At 34.5% G+C, this 20,519-nt stretch overlaps 1 protein-coding gene across 3 annotated transcripts in view; it reads right to left on the reverse strand.

Annotated features, from left to right (window-relative positions):
- RAB3GAP1 (RAB3 GTPase activating protein catalytic subunit 1) overlaps nucleotides 1-20,519 on the reverse strand; it is a 99,767-nt gene that overhangs the window by 34,105 nt on the left and 45,143 nt on the right. For all 3 annotated transcript variants that reach the window (XR_003906695.1, XM_029934670.1, XM_029934669.1), the window contains exons 8-17: nucleotides 18,032-18,131; nucleotides 15,360-15,441; nucleotides 10,869-10,937; nucleotides 8,776-8,849; nucleotides 7,234-7,326; nucleotides 6,598-6,767; nucleotides 4,469-4,558; nucleotides 2,995-3,167; nucleotides 1,746-1,800; nucleotides 1,146-1,505 (exon numbers count right to left, since the gene is read on the reverse strand). Coding sequence is in view for 2 of the 3 variants with exons in the window: in XM_029934670.1 (XP_029790530.1) it covers nucleotides 1,146-1,505; nucleotides 1,746-1,800; nucleotides 2,995-3,167; nucleotides 4,469-4,558; nucleotides 6,598-6,767; nucleotides 7,234-7,326; nucleotides 8,776-8,849; nucleotides 10,869-10,937; nucleotides 15,360-15,441; nucleotides 18,032-18,131 (1,266 nt within the window). In the remaining variant the exon portion in view is untranslated. The remainder of the gene's footprint in view (nucleotides 1-1,145; nucleotides 1,506-1,745; nucleotides 1,801-2,994; nucleotides 3,168-4,468; nucleotides 4,559-6,597; nucleotides 6,768-7,233; nucleotides 7,327-8,775; nucleotides 8,850-10,868; nucleotides 10,938-15,359; nucleotides 15,442-18,031; nucleotides 18,132-20,519) is intronic.

Raw genomic sequence — 20,519 nt, forward strand, 5'->3', positions numbered from 1 at the left:
AAAGATGGCCAACAATTTGGCCATATTGTCTAAAATTTATATGACTGATAATGCCAACTGTTTATAAAAAAAATTAAGTACGAATGTAACTACCACGAGTGCAAGAAACCTTACTGTCAAGTTTACCGCTAAATTCTCAAGTTCTAGAATGGTAATTGGCATATATTAGATACTCAATAAATACTTGTGCAAGGAAGAAAGGGAGAAAGGAAAACTGAGAGCAGGATTTCCTTATTCCTATACATTCACCAGTGACTAAAGTATAAAATAGATGTAGCCGTTTTGAAGAGCAGTTTTGTAACTTGTATATCTGCTTAACTAGCAATTCCATTTCTTATTTTCTTCCTTAAGAAACACTCAAATGTGACCACACAATATGTGAGAAACTACGAGAATTTGTACTGTAGCACTGTAATAGCAAAAATTAGCAGTAACGTCTACTATGCATCAAGAAGGAAATGGTTAAATAAACTATGGCTCCTCAATGCATGGAATATTACACAGCAATTAAAAAGAAATTAAGTGGGTCCACATGTACTGACATGGAAAGATCTCCAAAACATAGTAAGTTAAACAAAAAATGGTTTAATGCACAGATTTAAAAACAAAAAATCCACAAAAATTTGTATCATATGTATGCATATATGTGTACATCAGGTATAAGAAATTGTAACCAATAATAGTGGTTACTTCTAGAGATGAAAATTGAATTAATAGGCAGTGGCTTTTACTTCTAGACTGGATTTTTCACAATAAAATGTATTCACATGTTATTTATGCAAAAACAACTCAAAAAACTATTGCTCTTCCTTAGGCGTTGTGTTGTTTCTGTTCTACTTAATAACAGTGTAAAATGGCTTCAAACTATATTTTTGAACTTCTATTCTCACCACATAGTTCAAGAAATAACCAATTACCTTTCCATAAGGAACTACTATCTACCTAAACTTCAAAATATTTCTCAATTTCAGAAATGGGAATGACCTGAAAGCCCCAATAGTTAATTTGAATTTCAAATCTTAGATCTTTGAACAAAGATTGTTTAAAGAATTGCTCCTACCCACAGCAATCATTTCCTACTAGGTTGAAGATATGAACAACAAAATAAAAACAACCAAAACTTAAAGAGCCAGTGCATTTCCTACCTGGGTCACTGGAATATAGAGCGGTTCTCCATTATGTAGCAATGTGAGTTTTCCATGCTGATGTAGTCGTCCTTCCGGTTTTAAATTTGCCATCTCCCTGGGTCCTCCTTTCTTGCCACTTTCTTGTCCGTTTCCTTTAAGTTCTTCAGTATCGCTTAGGCATTCAAAAAATTCTTCTTCACTGTCACTCCAAGAATCCCAAGATTTTCCAACCTCTCCCTTTTCCTTATCAGTATCTTTTAGATTATCTGGCCCCAGCTGGTCTCCAGCTTTTCCAGCATCCCCTGGATACATATCTGAAGTATTTGTCTTTCTCCCCTCATCTCGGGCCTTCTTTCTTTCAATACAGCAATTTAACATCTTAAGAAAACAGAAACAACATTTACATTTAAATTAATTACAGTTAAACAAAAACCTATCCACTTCTTCAATATTTACTTTGCCTTCCTATCCCTTCCCTGGACTTTCTTGTGAATGAAAGTGACTGTAAGTAACCTAAAGCAGCATGATGAGAATAGTGTATAATCCATTATTATGTTTAGTATTAGAATAAGCTCCAATTAAGACCATATTTAGATACTGTCATTCAGAAGTCTTTACCTGTAGTTTCTGATGAAGTAAACAACATCTTAGGTCTGGGGGTCCACTTGCTAATCTATCAAATAAAGTAGTGGGAGAAGTTAGTTTTAGTAAAATGGCTTCAGGTATGCAAATTTCTTATGCTACTATAAATTTTAGCCATAATGATAAGAAATCAAAACTAGATTCAAACAGGTAAGATCATTGAAATGGAGCAAGTAAGACTAAAAGATCAAAATTTGTTTTAACCTCCTAGTCCACCAATAGCGAATTTATTTTTCAAAACATAATGGCAAACCAGGAATAGCTCTCAAGCTAATAGAAACTTAAAATGTCTCTAAATCCACCTCAGGAAGTAACTAGCATACAGTGTTTCCCACTATACAAAACAGATTAGATTATATATTCAGTTCACAATTATCATTCTCAATATAAAAAAAACTACTGAGCTCTACCTCGCTTTGCCATGGGGAGATAAAACTGCCTCTTCTAAACCACTAGGTTCCCAGTAATCAGTCAAGAGATAATCCAGCTAAGCCGAGACTAGCAAACTGACATAGGTATAAATATTTTTGCCTCAATCACCATTTCATATTACTCATATCATAATTCTGCTTTAGTATGTGTAGATGAGCAGTAACCTATGCAATATCGAAATATACAGTAGCTATTTTATTAAGTGAAATGTCAACATAAATTTCATAAAAAACTTACAAGCAATGTTCAATATCTGAACTTGTGAACTCTAAGAATGTTTTGTCTTCAACTATAAAAATGTATGTTCACTATAGAAGATTTAGAAAATCCACAAATGTATAAAGAACAACATAAAAACATAATTTCACACCCAGGTAACTTCTGTTAACATTTGGCTTTATTTCTTCTCAATTATTTTTCTATAAATATAGATCAGCAAACTGAAAGCACTTAGTATACAAAACACTATATTCTACTTTCCTGCAAATATTATGATCATTTTCTATGTTAGTAGATTCTTGGGAAAAAAAACTGGTAATAGATTCATAACTTTCCATTGTAGACATATATTATGATTTACACTATTTTTTTATGTTTGGTACTTAGGTTACTTCACCTTTCTCCTCCGATTATAAATCTGCCACAATAAATACCTGTGAATATAAATTATGTTCTAAGTTTCTTACCACTTTCTTAGGGCAGACTTCCTAGAAGAGGAGAATTGACGTGTAAAGTATAATTCCACTAACAAACAAAAAAATCTACATACACAAACAGAAATGGAAATTATTACCCTGGAATGAGAAAGTTGTTTTCCCATCTGAAACGCATTTCAAGAACAAATTCCTGCCAGAGGTGTGCCACCCCTTTCAATCCTCCATGGTAGAAATTGATCATACAAAGACACAAAGCCAATTTATATGTTAAACTGTCAGATGGTGCAGATTTGAACTGATTGTAGAGATTCTGAATTTAACAAAATAGAAACAAAGAAAAACTTGTTAATAACATACGTGCAGGTATATCAAGAACTGGAGAGAGATTTTAATACTAAAATTAACGTATCCTATCCAACTAGTTTTTATCAAATGTCTATTACATTACTGCCTAAATGTTTTTTTTAACATGTCTACAAGGAACAACAAAATGAGGCTATAGTTTAGTGAACCGAAGTCAGAACTTCAATTTCTTCTGTGGAATCTTCATGATATAATCCAAACATGTTGTTTTAAAAATATTTTAATTATAAATGAATATAAACTTATTAATAAAACCAAAGACACAAAATCAGAATTAAAAATATAAAGCTTCTGTTTTTCCTCGTTTCATGCAATCTACTTCCCAAGAGTAACTACTGAAAATAGTTTATATCTGTCCCTCAAACATCTCATTTCTCAATTTATCCAAGACTTGGATAAGGAACACATGAAAATTTTACTTCATTTTACACAGTTTATTTCATTAGTTTTCCACTCACTGTCTAGTTTTGAAAGACAAAGAAGAAACTGTTGTAAAACATCAATTTGGTAAATTTGCAAGAAGTCTAAAATGAGGGAAATCCTACAATCATGCACAATATACTTATTTTTTCATTGTTTCCAGAAAAGCTCTTACTACCCAAAATATAGATCAATGGCCAATGTAATGGGTCATAATCTGAATGGAGGCCATGATCTCTACTCAAATTTTCCTAAGGTGATTTTTAAAATAAAAAGATCCAGCATGTCTGGATGGTCAGTCTGTTAAGTGCCCAATTCTTGATTTCATCTCTGGTCATGATTTCATGGTTTATGAGATAATGACCCATGTCAGGTTCTGTGCTGACAACATGGAGCCTTCTTGGGATATTCTCTCTCTCTCTGAGCCTCCCTGCTTGCTCACTCTATAGGTCTAGCAGGAAAACAGGAGAGACCTAATGTAGAACCAGGGGGAGCAGAGGAGGGAGAGAGAGTTGGGGAGAGAGAGGGACGTAAAACTTGAGAGACTATTGAATGCTGAAAATGAACTGAGAGTTGAAGGGGAAGGGGGAGGGGGGAAAAGAGGTGGTGGTGATGGTGGAGGGCACTTATGGGGAAGAGCACTGGGTGTTGTATGGAAAACAATTTGACAATAAAATATTATGAAAAAAAATAAAAAAATAAAATAAAAGTTAAAAATTAAATTAATAAAATAATAAAATGATCCTCATGCTACCAAACTGGCAATAAAGCAACCTCTAGAAATTTAATACATTTTAAGTATTTTAAAATTAAACTCTACCAACTTACATATTCTTCACTCTCTGATAGAGGATTATTATTATCTGTTGAAGAACTTCCATCTAATGGTTTCTCAGAAGCAGCATCAGGGAATAAGAACTTAGAAGAAAAAAAAAACACATTTCAACCAAATTTTCTATTTTGTTTATAACTCATATAAACACTATTTTATTGTGCAATGGTTTTTCTGTTAAAAATGGAAATGTTTGTATTGTACTGGCCAGTGGTTCTACACTACATCAAATATTTTTTGTTTTTCCTTGAAAATTCAGTTTCAGTGATTAGCCAATTTTAGAAATCAGAGAGTTTTCTTAAATGTAACCACCTTGATTTGTAAACCAAACTGAAAACCAAAATCTCTTCACTATGATCCAAGATCATTAAATCTCTCTAAAAGAATTAAAAACAAAACATAAAAGAAAAATTTGAAACATCATATATTCATGAGGTATCATGAACTTGTATCATCCAGGGGTTTTCATATATGAAATATTAAGACTATGATATTTAACATCATAATTTTACAAGATACTCCTTGAAAGTCAGAAGCTGCTAAACCTGTCAATGACCAGTTTATCCTTTTAATGTGGTTTCTGTTCATGTGTAGGGGTGGTAAAAAAAAAACAAACCAAAAAAACCAGTACATGTGACAGACAAGCTAAATAACTAGAATAAAAATCTCTGAGGAAATATTCTTAAGAAGGGGCCTTATGTGCAAAAATTTATTTTCAGTCCTTTTACTTTTCAGTGTTTTACACTGTCCCTCCCAAGTGTTTTGCGGTACTGCCAACTTGTGATTCCTTGTACTATGCATATGTCACCACATATTACAGAACATGCTCAAGACATTTTTTTTTAATTTAAAGGAACTACTATGAACCAACCCTCACTACCAGGTACATCTGCAAACAATATCCTAATCTAATACCTCTGCGCATTAATGCCCACTTCCTACAGATACACAAACTGAAAATATGGTTAGGAGTCTTATCAGATGGGGCGCCTGGGTGGTTCAGTCGGTTAAGCATCCGGTTCTGGCTCAGGTCATGGTCTCATGGTTTATGGGTTCGAGCCCCATGTCAGGCTCTTGCTGACAGCTAGCCCAGAGCCTGGAGCCTGCTTCAGATTCTGTATCTCCCTCTCTCTCTGACCCTCCCCTGCTTGTGCTGTCTCTCTCTGTCTCTCAAAAACAAATAAAATGCATAAATAAAAATTTATTAAAAAACAAAGTCTTATCAGATTAATAGCAGGAATGAGATTAACATCATTTCCAAGTCCTGCATTCTTTTCACTGCATTACTCAAAGCTTGTTCCCAAGACTGTCTTAATGCAGAAATAGCCAGAAGTACGATTATAACTACAATTCAAGTAAGAAAAGCTATCATTTTTCAGAGGCCTATTATACGCCAGGCAGTGTAACAGAAGGTCCTTTAATCTTCCCAGCAACCTCACAGGGTTTTATTAGCCTCATTAATAGATGACAAACTGAAATGAAATGACTTCTTCAAAATTATATAGTAAGTCAGGATTAAACCCTGGTGTATGTGGTTCCCAGGCTGGGCCTGTTCCACCACTCTACACCTTAGCTCCTTCTAGTACTTACTAAGAAGTTCCCTAGACTTTTGTGAAAGGAAGTTTTCAAAAATATAACTCTGATATTGATCTTCTGCTTAAAATAGCAGGAAACTGCAAGATAAAGCCCAGTGTTTCAGCATGGCAGGTTACCTGCTATCTCTCCAGCTATGTCCCTGGTCACTCCCTGAAAAGCACCCTATGATACATCAAACTGTTCAATATGCTTTCACACGTCTCTGTTGTTTCTCTCTTTCTACAACCTTCTTCTCTTCAAGATGTGACTCAAATGCCCTGATTCTCATTGCCCAGATAGAGAAAGATACATCCTCTGCTGTGTTCTCACAGCCACTTTGCCAGGCTTCTCCCATGCAACATGGCATAATAACTACAGTTTACTTTCTTTCCTCTCACTAAACTGGTGGGAATTCTCCGAATTTGGACTTTGTTTTACTCATTTTATATTCCCAATCCTGTGCTTGCCTGCTTGCCATATAGAGGGGACTAAACAGATAATGAAGAAATGAGTATGCACACAGACATGCAAAGATACTGTATTTAGTTACCAAGAGAATAGTATTGAGGACATCATTATTCAGCGGTGACTCTTCTACACCTCTATGTTTTCGTATTTTCTTCTTTGCAGTATGTACCATATTTGAAACTGATAATTTATGAATTGGAACTGGTGCTGGCTCTGTCAATTTTGACAAAGCATGAGTTATATCAGCAATTTCTGTAAAAAGAATAGAAACGAATATACATTATATTACCAATCTTAGCAAGTAAAAGTGATGAGCAAACTGTTGATTGTATAAAATATTTTAGTCACTCTTTTCACTGGTGTTACATTGTCTCAGAGTTCTAAAATTTTAATATACATATTCAGCTTTATATGCATCCATGATTGACAACGGTATAGCACAAATCATTTCTCCCCAGAAGTTCAAATATATACCTTTAAAAACCCTGCTTTTCAAAATATCTTACATTTTTGGAAGAAAGAACTTATTAAAAGTGCTTAATGTGTTAGGCTCAGGGCATAACCTGGAGAAAAATGGTAGCAGTCTAGTCCATCAAAACTTACTTTTCCAACTTCATTCAAATGTGAAAATAGATGAAAAGTTGCTGGAAAATGCACCAAGAAAAAAGGGTTAGACTTTGAAAGTAACTTAAAAAAAAGAAAAAAGAAAGTAGGTCACCTCTCCCTTCTTCCTCAAATGTGGATCTTCCAAGAATCTCATCAGTTGACTCCTTTCGACGGCAAATTTTAAAAAATTCAGTGACAAAATCACCTACACAGAAAAAATGTTATTCATTTTTGACACTTAACTAGAAGAAATCAGTCCTACAAATTAAAGTATATATCTTTCCACAAAAGCTAGAACTAAGATACGAGAGAGAAATAAACTATTCAGTTTTTCCACCAAAGGCAAAAATTAACCCTATTTCAAAGGTAGTCTTGTTCTTCCTTTCTCTACGTGTTCTTGGATATAAAAGAAAAATTTTTTCCTTAAAATTCTTTCTAGAATGAAAGGAAAAGGAATTGTCCCTAAAAATATTATGCACTATGTACTTGAATAAGACAGATCATATCTGTTCTGAGTTGTTTTCACTGAGTTGTAGAAGTAACAACAGTTATTACTATATGCACATAGTGCCACCCTAACTGCCACCCTTCTAGAGAGAAAGACAATGCAATCTTTATTTATTTTTGAGAGAGTCAGAGAGAGATAGAGCAGGCGAGCAAGGGAGGAACAGAGAGAGAGGAAGACCCAGAATCCAAACTCATGAACTGTGAAATTGTGACCTGAGCCAAAGTCAGACACTTAAACAACTAAGCCACCCAGGCACTCCTAACATAGGATTAATTTTAAAGAACCCAAGAAAATGATGCTTTAGATAAATGCATCATCACTGTCATCAATAAATATTTAGTAACTCCCCTTTGTTGAATGATAATATATCAGATTATATGGAGTGAAATGGCTTGGATGAACATGGAAATGGAGAAAATATTTTCATGTGTACTAAATATAAGAGAGAGAAAAAAATGCAAAGACACACTGAGGAGATGAGTTGAGAAGATTTCACCAAAGAGATAATGAGAAAAGAAAGATAATGCCAGACATGGGATACAGTAGTATTATCCCAATGTCAAATCAACATTTTTCAGAGGATTACTAATATTTTACATGATTTTCAAATGACCCTATGAGAAGTACAGTATTATTTACACTTCTTTTCCTCTATTAGAGGACAGGTTTGCAGATGTGGTCCAACTCTATGGAGAGGCTCTAATTAGACTGTCAAAATCAGTATTCCTCCCATCATATACCACAGGTCCAGAAGATGACAAATGGCAGAAAGTGGTACACTAACAAGAATGAAAGATGGAAACTGCTACAAGAGGAAAAAAGGGAATGACGCAACACCATTAGAAGAATAAAACTCAGATCATGACAAAACTCCCAAGCACTCTCCAGTGCAGACTGGTTAAAACTAAAAGATGAGAAAGAAATCCTGCTCATGCTATTCAAGAGTAACTAGGGTTTATTACTGTTGGGAAAGATTTCTTTTTCTGTGGTATTAACCAACATCACAAAGAAAACAAAAATGTACCCTACCCTTTTGATAGGTGAAATAAAGTATAAAGAATACATTCAGTCTTCCTAATCCAGAAGACAGGCAGATTGTTGGGGGAAAGAACATAAATTCAAGAAAGTAATATAAGTATGTCTTACCTAGCAAACACTGAGGATTATCAGCTTTTCGAACTCTAACAGACCAATGCGGAGCCTGAATAGGATCCAAATCACTAAATGCAAAACAACAAACAAAAGATCCTAATTATGACAATCTGCTACTCATCAATTTATCAAAATGTCGTCTAATTAATTATATAAAAGGACAAGCAATCCATCTTGCCTCCCTTAAACTTACTGTTACTCAGATGCATAAAGTAATTTGGATAAGTTTTTAAAAATACATAATCTTAAGAAATCAAAGTTTATAGACAAAAAAAGCACAAAAGGAAAAACCACAATCAAAACAGAAAAATCAACCATCGCTCTTGGTCTTTTGGCTAAGATCAAGTGTAAAACAGAATAATCAAAGCACACATATAAAAATTATTCTGAACAGGCAATATATACTGATAATCTAATAAAATAATTAATTTTAGGAATACTAAAAAAGAAATAAGAAACAAGCAAGTATGCACAGTCACCTTCATTAGTTTTTTGTAACAATAGTAAAAACAAAGACTACAAAAATTTGCACAAGATCAAAAGCACCCTATTTTCTCAACTAAATAGATTATTGGGCATCCACTTAATAGAATATTAGGCAGCATTTTTTATAATAGTTTATTGTCAGATTGGTTTCCATATAACATACAGTGCTTCTCCCCACAAGTGCCCCCCTCCAGGACCATCACCCCCCCTTTCTCCCTCCCCCTCCCCCTTCAGCCCTCAGTTCATTTTCAGTATTCAATAGTCTCTCATGATTTGTGTCCCTCTCTTTCCCCAACTCTCTTTCCCCCTTCTCCCCATTGTCCTCTGTTAGGTTCCTCCTGTTAGACCTATGAGGGCAAACATATGGTATCTGTCCTTCTCTGCCTGCCTGACTTATTTCACTTAGCTTGACACCCTCAAGGTCCATCCACTTTGCTACAAATGGCCATATTTCATTCTTTCTCATTGCCATGTAATACTCCAATGTATATATAAACCACATCTTCTTGATCCATTTATCAGGTGATGGACATTTAGGCTCTTTCTATGATTTGGCCATTGTAGAAAGTGCTTATGCAGCAATTTTAAAAATAGCAACATAGATCTATATTTACTGGCATAAGAAAGTAAAGTATTACAATAAATAAATAAAGCAAATTGATGTAAATTTAAACTTTAAGAAGATATACTCCCAAATACAAAATCATTCTTCTGTACATTTGAAACTAATATAATGTTACATATCAATTATAACTCCATTTTTTAAAAAAAACCCTATTTTTTAAGTAATAGGTTTCCATGTAGTCCTTATTTTCTTCTCTATATCCATGTAACTTCTCTAATTAAGAAAGCTCATGTTACTTTTATCATAAACAAGCACAGCTAGTTCAATTACAACAAAAAAAGTGTCCTAGTTCTGTTTGCATCATGCATGAGAAAGTACTAATATCGAGTTCCTCTTTCTCCACATTCTTCCTAGACAATATTTGCTATAATTTTTTTAGTTGCTTCCATTGCACAAGAGTACATGACTGACATGTTTTGTTACTTATGACATTTAATCAAATATTACTCCCACACATTCTAATGACCATTATTTCTTAAAGTATATCAGGAAATGCTTCTAACTAGCTAAAAAAATTCAAAAGAATTATCCGAATCCCTGCTTCAAGGATCTTCTTAGAGACACCCTTGCTAAAACAAAATAAGACAGACTGTTTGGGTGGGAGGGGTTAGATAGGCAATGGGAATTAAGAAGTAGATTTGTGATGGGCATAGGTCATGTATGGAAGTGTTGAATTACTATGCTGTACACTTGAAACTATTATAACACTGTAGGATACTTGGAATTAAAATAAAAACTTCATATAAACTTTATATTAAAAAAAGATTGTTCATTATCCCTGAGCTAAAGATAACATCCCGAAAGTCAGCAGCTTAAAACACATCTCTAATATATTTAATCAGTCTAAAAAGCTATCTTTAAAAGTAGAAAAATCAACTAACTTCATCAGAAGTTGATATAAAGAAAAAGGAACTTGCTAACCACTTGATAGTTAATTTATTTTACTGAATAAATATAATACTCTTAACATACTTACGAATAAACATCATTATCCACAATGATACCTTCAGTCAGGTGAGGCCATGTAGTTGCTAAATGGAGTTCACTAAAATAAACAAAACATAAAATACATCCAAAAGCTCTGATATTGTATGTATATCGTCTGACTCAGCAATTCTATTTCTAAAAATGTATTCTAAGTAAATAACCAGAAATGCACATATAATTATGTTAAAAGTGGTGCTACTTATAATACAGTAAAACAGGAGACAAATAGTTTAGCACACTGATATGAAGTTACTATCTTACAGATATTAAACACACACACTAGAGGCACATGAGTAGTTCAGTCAGTTTAGTGTCCAACTTGGGCTCAGTTCATCCGTCATCTGTGAGTTCCAGCCTCGTGTCGGGCTTTGTGCTGGCAGCTCAGAGCCTGGAGCCTGTTTGGAATCTGTGTCTTCCTCTATCTACCCTTCTCCCTATTCATGCTCTCTCTCTCTCAAAAATAAATAAAAACCAAAACCATGCTAGGGGCACCTGGGTGGTTTAGCTGGCTAAGCATCCAACTCTTGACCTGAGCTCAGATCATGATTTCACAGTTGGTGGGTTCAAGTACCACGACAGTACGGTGTCAGCTTGGGATTCTCTCTCTCTCTCTCTCTCTCTCTCAAAACAAACATAAAAAAAAAACCCACATGCTATATATAATAGCCAAAAATATAAATAACCCAAATATCTATTAGCTGTTCAATGGATAAAAAATGTATTTTCACCCATACAATGACATATTATACACCAATAAAAAGCAATGAAATACTGACTCATGCTATAATGTGGAGAACCTTAAAAACATTTTGCTCAGTGAAAGAAGTCAGACACTAAAGGCCGTATCTGCAGAACACAGTTTGTATGCAATGTCCAGAACAGGCAAGGTAGACTACATTTGCCTAGAGCTGGAGGGCCTGGGAAGATTGGGGGGATGACAGTTAAGAAGTGAAGTGTCTCTTTTTGGGGTGAAAAAAGTGCTGTGGAATTAGAAAGAGATGATTACACAAAATACTACATGCCACAGATTTGTATACTTTATATAGTGAATTTTACAGTACATGAATTCTATTTCAATTATGAAAAAACATGTTATAGATCAGAAGTTACCAAACTTTTTCTACAAAGGACCACGGGGAAAATAAGTGTAGGCTTTTGGAACCATGTAGTCTCTGTTATATTCTTATTTTTTCTTTAAAAACCCTAAAAATGTAAAAACTATTCTTAGTTCATTGGCTATACACAAACAGGCTACTGGTCAGATCTGATGTGCCAGTCATGGTTTGCTGACCTCTTCATATATATATATATATGGTTTTAAAAAGTTTTCACGTAAATTATAAAGAATACAAGCCACAAAAAAATATAAAGGAATGACATATATTTATAAAATATACAAACATACTATGCAAAAGCAAGTTATAAAAGCAGGCCTAATACTTAGAAAAGGAGTACCTGCAAGGTTTTCCCTTGGCTTGGCATCTGGGAACTTGAATTTTAGAAGGGTTCCTATCAATCCTTGAGAGAAGTGACTCACTTACCCTAAAATACGGGTGCAAATCTAAGGTTTATGCTGAACACCTCCTTTCCTCATGGTACATGTTTATCCCCAAATAAACACACCATGCACTGAGCCTCTAATCTACTTCCCTGGTAGACAGCTTTTCACACATGTTGTCACAATTCAGTGCTAGAAGAATTAAGTGTGTCCTATGTGACTACAGTGGGAAAGGAAGCTTGTCCCTGGCTTGCTCTGGACCCCACCCTAGGTGCCTTGTTCCTTTGCTGATTTTTGTATTGTATCTTTTCAATGTAATACACCATAGCCATGAGCACGAAAAATGGTGTGAGTCCTCCTAGCAATCAGTGAACCTGAGAATGGTCTTGCAGAGACCAAGCTGCCATCAATGACCACTTGTAAGTAGTGGGATTATGAATTTAGTGAGTCTTTTTATTCCTGTCTAGATTCTGAACCCACTTCCTGCAGAGTCAAGTTTGGAGAGTAAAGAAGTCAGAAGAGTCAATTACTTTTATTTCTCTGATCTTTAGTGATGCTCAGCTGACTGACAACTCCTGTCTGGACTCTATATTGTAGAATCACTGTGGTAACAGGGCCAGCACTTCACAACTATGTAGTGTAACCCCAAGTTAATAACTGGACAACAAGCCACGCTGGGCTCGAGCCTATTTCCTAAGCTGAGTCCTCTAAGCATCCCAATTAAACCTCTGTGTTATCAAATACTTCTTCAGTAAGTTGATTTTTTGCTTGAATTAGGCAGAGTTAACGACTACAGTTTACCACTTAGAAACCTGACTGGTAAACATATGATTTCTGCTTTTTTCTTAAGCATGTATCTTAAATTTTACTGAGCATAAATTTATTACTTTGATAATAAAATTTTAAGGTAAAAAATGACTAGATAGTATATGATATTAGAGGACATGAATGAAAGCTATGAAATAAGCTATGAAATAATTTTGGACATTAGCCTCAGATTCAGTTCCTAAGCTTTTTATGACTATGTCTTCTCCTTTCCCTTAACTGTAAAACAATTTCTCTGACAGGGAGAGGACACCGAAAAAAAGGCCTCATTTCCTCTTCCACTTTTTCCACCATGCTTTTGCAAAAGAATAGTGCCCACAGCATTTGCTAGTCACCATGTAATTTAAATTGTCTATCATATATACCATCTTACTTATTTCCAAATTATTTTGTATTCTTCTTCAATCATCTGTTTCTCTGATGATTTGTCATCAGATTTAAAATTAAGAAGAAATATTTAATAAATAATTCCTTCACATTTCCATGATCAAGTCAATTTTATTCTCTCTCCCTAAAATTTTCTCTAAGCAAAATCTAAATGAACCTGTTGCAGGACCACAAATATACCATTTCTCCTTTGCTCACTATGCTATAATGGCATAGTTTCCCAGGAAACTGGAGTTTCCTCCAGTAAACCGGCCAAACTCTCCTGCATCAAGGCCCTTTACACAAGCTCTTCACTCCACCCAGAATGGCCATTCTCTTCTCTGCCAGCTAAATCCTCCCTGAGATGCGTCCTTTGAGAACACTTTCCTGATGGCATCCCAATCCAAACTAGTTCCTTATTTCACTGTTATTACATCTTGTCCATTTCCTTCACAGTCTGTAGTTGTATGTTTATTTAGGTGATTATTTTGTCTATTTCCTTCAATCAGACTATAAATGCCAAGAAACCAGAAACTGTTTTATTTACTTCTGTATCTTCCTAATTCAGCATAGTGCTTGGCACATACAATAAGTATCAATTACAAAAGATCATTTTATCTTCTCTCGTGAGGGATTTTAAATGAAAAGTATTATTATTTCTAGCTCTATGTGAGAGTAGTAACAATGTATGTATGCGCCTTTGCAGACGTGACAGTCTCCCCACAACAACATGCCCCTCAGGAAGAATCTCCTCAATCCCTTCCTGCGAGAAGAAAAGAGGAAGCACAAGAAGATGCACCTGGTGCAGAGCTCCAGTTCCTACTTCACAGACATGAAGTGCCCACAATGCTATAAAATTACCACCATCTTTAGCCATGCAGCACTAAAAGCACATTGAATCAAGATTAGTGGGAAGCCATCCCAATAAACACATTCTAGATATCCCCCCAAAAAAAGTATGTATGTGTATATATTTTTTAACTAACCATACAGTTTAACTAAACAAATAAAACAGTTTCTAAATTAGTTCTGTTTATATTTTCCAAATATTTTGCTCTCAATGATTAAGTTTTCTGAGCCTTACATTTTCTTACGTAAATTTTCTTAAATTTCAGTGGCTCTTCTAGAAAACCAGTTGGGTAACCTAAGAGTTACCTTTGTATCTCTTACTTAAGTTTTAATTTGTACACCTGGAAAAAGTGGTCAGGAAAAATGTAAACACTTGTTAATTCTCAGTGATGAATACATGAAACTTTGTTATATATGACATTCTCTGTGCTTTTCAATATATAAAATGTTTACCAAAAAGCAGGCCAAGAATCACTTCTATAAGGAATAATCAATAAATAGTATTATACACATTTTATGTATTATTTTAGAATCTTCTGATCCGTAGTCAGATGCATTATCCATTGCGCCACTGGCCCCTCCTATGTATTATTTTAAAGCCTCTTTTGTTTGTTAAAAATATTTTTTTAAGTTTATTTATTTTCTGCAAGCAAGCAGAGGAGGGGGAGAGAAAGAATCCCAAGCAGATTCGACACTGTCAGCACAGGCCCAATGTAGGGCTTGAACCCACAAACCATAAGATCATGACCTCAGCTGAAATCAAGAGTTGGACGCTTAGCCAACTGAGCCACCCAGACTCCAAAGCAGATGGACAGACTGTTAGATATAGAGCTGTTTCTGATACTACACTTTTTCCAAAAGGCTACAGTATTACAAAGCACAGTAAAATCAGTATATAGAGAACAAAGTCTCATAATTCAAATGATAAATTGAAAATTCCACCTTATAGGATCTTCACAGGCACCAAATGGTAACTTGCCAAACTCCAGGCCTCCAACTTCTCCTCCTACAAGAGCATCTATATCTAAATAAAAGAAATAATTTTCCATTACTCAGCAAAAAATTAAGAAATAAGTATTTAATTTAGTTAAGTTAGCTCTTTGAAAGATCACAGATTTAAATGTTCTATATCAAGAGCACATATGTAAAGTAAGAGAGCAGTCTAAAGACCTCCTCCTAGAATGTTAAAATGAAAGAACACATTTAATTCCTATTTATACAGTGCTTCATTCAAGTCATCCATTCTACATTTTACCCTTCTGAAATATTCCTTAAATACTGCTTTAGAGAACATTAATCTGGTAATTTTTTTTGCATCTTCTATGAAGGTGATTAATATCATCTAAAAGAATTAAAACTCCAAGTATTAAAAAATTTAATCACCAACCTACATTCATCAGTTTTGCTGTCAATAATTTCTGTAGAACAAATTAGTTATCATTAATAAATTTTTATTTCAGTTGATAGTACATGGAAATATTTGAAGTTTAGCAAAAATTTCCTTTATTTTATAAACAGTATCTGAGATGAGAAGAGAATTTAAAGGGTAAGTCACTCCCCTTAGCTCCACCCCTCTTAAAGAAGTAATAAACACTTCTAAAAGACATCAAAAGGACTTATTTCTCTTTGAAATAATTCAGATGGCTGCTTTTCATTATTTGCACTACACTGGGAATTCCTCAAATTAAAGTCTATTGTTGAGTTATGAATATTCCCCAGGTTTGCCAAAATTATGCTTGACAATTACCTATATAACCTAACTGAATTAACCACTAAATATGGCTCAATTACTTGATTCAGTAAATTTTCAAGTCAATTTCATTCCATTTTTCCAGCTAACAAATACTCATAATAATAAAGATCACAATGACTAGCTTTATTACAAGATGTGAATTTTTAAGAGCTCCACAATGTAAAATAAGGATATTTTATAAATAAGCTAAAAATTATGTACCATAACTGTACAATAGTTTTAATTCAATTAAACTTAGAAGCAACACTATGGAATGAAAGAACCATGGGATTTGGAGTTTGACCAATGTTTGAAAGCAAACTTTATCATCGGTGACACTGGGCTGGTTAACCTGTTTTCTAAATTACCATGTTCTCCAAGAAAGATAATACCTGTCTCAGGGATAAACAAGAATTACATCAAATAACATATAAAAATGCCAAGCACAATGTCTGGTCCATATTACTTGTTCAAATCCTTTCCTTCACTTTATAGTAGAAAATAATAAAAATTTATATGGCCTTCAATTCACTGAGGAATAAGATAAATATTTTGGTCCCCATTAAGAAAACATTAACAAAGGCCTTACTGGCAATCAAAATGATAATGCTAACATTCTGGCTCTTGTGCTTTCTCTTATATCATCAACAGACTATACCATCGTGGGAAATGCTTAAAATTGACTAATAATAGAGCAGCCTTTGAAAAAAAGGAAAAGGAAGGCAGGAATTGAAACTTTCACCTAGGCAAGTGGCTACAAATTGCCTAGAGGATATGGTTGTCTGAGAATGAGATTTACCAAGACAAATATTTGCATCTTTCTTCTAATTTGACTCTCAGCTTAGCTTTTATTTCCCTTTGCTGTAGTTTAGATGTAGTTCTTTCATTGTTACATTAAAGTTTCAAATTATTCTGTAGTACATAAATAAGATACTAGCAGATATATAACTACCAAAGTCTGAGGATATACTATATTAATTCTAATATCATCCCGAGACTACCAACTTTCCATCTACAAATAACCAACTACCTGGAACAAAAATAAACAGTAAAGAATATTGTTTTATTCTAATTTACTTTTCTCGTTGGCAGAGAGTAGACTGGAAAATGTTTTCAGGCTGGTAAAATCCTTATAATTATTTATAAGTTTGTATTAAATTTCTTATAATATATACTTGAATATAATTACACTTATATATGAGAGAAACACCTAGGAACCAAATCCTCACTTAATTAGGCTATATGACCACCGGGGTGAACTCTTCTAGAACTTTGGTAATGTCTTGTTTGTACATACAACCCAGATACAACTTGGGCTATTATAAGCTAATAATTAATGATTACTAAATGAATCAGTCTATCAGCATATACCACTTATGGCTAAGTTGGCAAATTGATTTTAATTACATCAAATGCAAGTTGAATATTCTAGAGCTCTTTGTAAGTATATGTGTATATACTCAGTTTTTTTCTTTTCTGCTTTTCTTATTTAGCACTCTTCTTCAAACTCTACTTTCCATAAGGTTGTCAGCTTCTGAGGGTGGCTTCCGTTATTATATTCTAAAAACAGACACTTTAATCATTCACTACATACTAATTTGCAGCACATGATGTTCCACAGCAGGGGGATGCTTTATAAATAATATTAGCTTTCAAAGAGAGATTGTCACATATAGAGTAACGCTGTCTCTAGAGCAAACTTCAGAGCTTTTTTTAAGAGAAAAAATTATAAAGGCAATGAAATCAGCAACCCTACATTTAGAATGAATTCTAAATATTTCCAATTTAAAACACTTGAAACATACTGTTAAGTTTAATTTCTGAATATATTTTCTTTCCCATTTACATTCAGTAAGTTAAATATAGCTCTAAATTATCTCACCTGGAGGTTGCTGAGGCCAAAAATACTGCTGCCAATCCTGAAGTACATAGGTAAAGCGAATAGCAATACTAACTGGAGGCAAAGGAGTTAAAGGACATCCCTAGGAAATAAATGCAAAGACAACATTGTGTAGCTTTAAATAAAGTGTTGTTAAAACAATGCCAGAGAGCAAATTACATTAACCTGAAGTTGTCTGGGGTGCTTGGGTGGCTCAGGCAGTTAAGAGTCCAGCTCAGGTCAAGCTCAGGTCATGAACTCACCGTTCCTGAGATCTAACCCTATGTTGGGCTTGCCTGGGATTCTCAATCTCCGGCTCTCTCTGCCCCTTCTCTGCTTATGTGTACGATCTCCTCAAAATAAGTAAATAAACAACAACAAAAATATGAAGCTGTTTAAACTACCTGGAAACAAAATAAATGCTCCTTCAAAATATTTTTAACAATCTTAATTATACAAATATAATTCCTTACTATTCTGTTCAGTAATAATGAATGTGGGGGGAAAATGTCATCCATTTTTTTAAAATAAGGAGAAACTATTACAAAGTAGAAGACCAAAATTGAGGAAGATGTCTTTTCTTTCTTTTAAATAAAAATAAACTCAAAGCCAGTCTTGAATATTTAACCAGAGTTTTAGACTAAGACAAATGGTCACTCATGCAAAATTGTTTGTATTAATCAATCAGTTAACAGAAAATTTAGATTCATCATTACATTCATTAAAAATCATGAAAATTAGGGGAGCCTGCATGGTTTAGTCGGTTAAGAGTCTGACTTCAGCTCAGGTCATGATCTTATAGTTCATGGGCTCTGTGCTGACAGCTCAGAGCCTGGAACCTACTTTGAATTTTATGTCTCTATTCTCTCTGCCCCTACCCAGCGCATACTCTCTCTCTCTCTCAAAAAAAAAAATTAAAAAATTATTTAATCATGAAAATTAATATCATTCAAACATCCTATGAGCTCAGCTTCCCTTAATAATGGTTAACCTACATTAATGTGGAATAGAACTCAAATGTACACATGAATCACCTAGGGAACATGTGAAAATATAGATTCAAGGGTATTTTGCATATTTAACCAGTTACCAGGTGTTGCTGATACTGCTGATCAGGAAGAATAAGAGACATTCAGTTCAACAACATCTAAAAATGTCAGTAGCAGTTTTATCTGAATACAAACTCGATCTAAAGTCACAATATAAGGTGGCTACCCAAAAAAAGATAATTTAGTTTTGGGCTGCTGTGTCATAGACACGCAACGTAAGATTCGGGCTGGTTAGGAATAATAAACATTTTAGTCAAGTCCAGATATTAAGTGATTGTTTACCCATAATAAAGTACAAATAGTCTAGAAACCATAACAAAGTTGCCTTGACACATAACTTCTGCTCTAGTAACATAGCAACATAGATAAATATAGAGAGATAACCAGAAAGAAATAGCTAGGATCAAATATGACATAAATATCTTTGTGGACCCTAGAAACTACAGTACAGAAAATTCAAAGTTTCAAGGCATATGCCTGCTGAGTTCCAGGTATTGAAGTAGACAGTGACAGCCTAGGATTACAAACTGCATTAGGTGGAACCACAAGTTCAACCATGCCCAGAGTGAGTGCACTGCAAGACTCTGCTGAAGGCAGACACTGCAGCAGAGCATACCTGCTTGGCACAGTAGTGCTGGAATATATGGACTGGGGAGAGTTACTATGGGAAGGTGGGGGTCAGGGACCCCTCTCATGACCTTAGCAAGCAATCCAGTGATTCCAGGACCAGGTATACAATATCCCTAAATCACCCCAGAGCAAGAGGCTCCAAACACCATTTTAAGACCTAATTCTGAAATTCTCTACAGGTAGGGAGCAATCAAAAATTACAGAGCTGCATGAGAGGAGAGGAGAGAAAGTTAAAAATTTTGATATAACATTCATTCTAAATGAACCTGCAAAGAAAATTTCCATTAAACATAAATAAATGTAGCTCTAAAAGAGACAAATACCCAAATCAACCATGAATAGTATAAAACCATGAAATACAAAGAACATCTGGAGGTGCCTGGGTAACTATGTCGGTTAAGTGTCTGACTTCAGCTCAGGTCATGATCTCATGGTTTGTGAGACCAAGCCCCACACATGGGGCTCTGTGCTGACAACTCAGAGCCTGGAGCCTGCTTCAAATTCTGTGTCTCCCTCTCTTTGCCCTTCCCCTGTTCACACACTCTCTCTTTTTAAAAAATAAATATTTAAAAAAATTTTTTTAATCAGCTCCCAATCTTTGTTTTGCCAGTCAAGATACCGACTTTTTTTTAGAGTCTAGACCAGTAACTTTGCACAATTTGGCTCATTTTGGAAATAGGAGATGGCTCCCTGATGTTTTGACTTATGTTAAGTTAGGAATGCAGCATATGTAATAATATATCCTAGTCAAAGTATCATACTAAGAGATGCCTGATATCCATTTGTTAATAAAGTAGGATCACTTCAATGAG

This window comes from Suricata suricatta, chromosome 3 (assembly GCF_006229205.1).
Source record: "Suricata suricatta isolate VVHF042 chromosome 3, meerkat_22Aug2017_6uvM2_HiC, whole genome shotgun sequence".
Taxonomy (NCBI): domain Eukaryota; kingdom Metazoa; phylum Chordata; class Mammalia; order Carnivora; family Herpestidae; genus Suricata; species Suricata suricatta.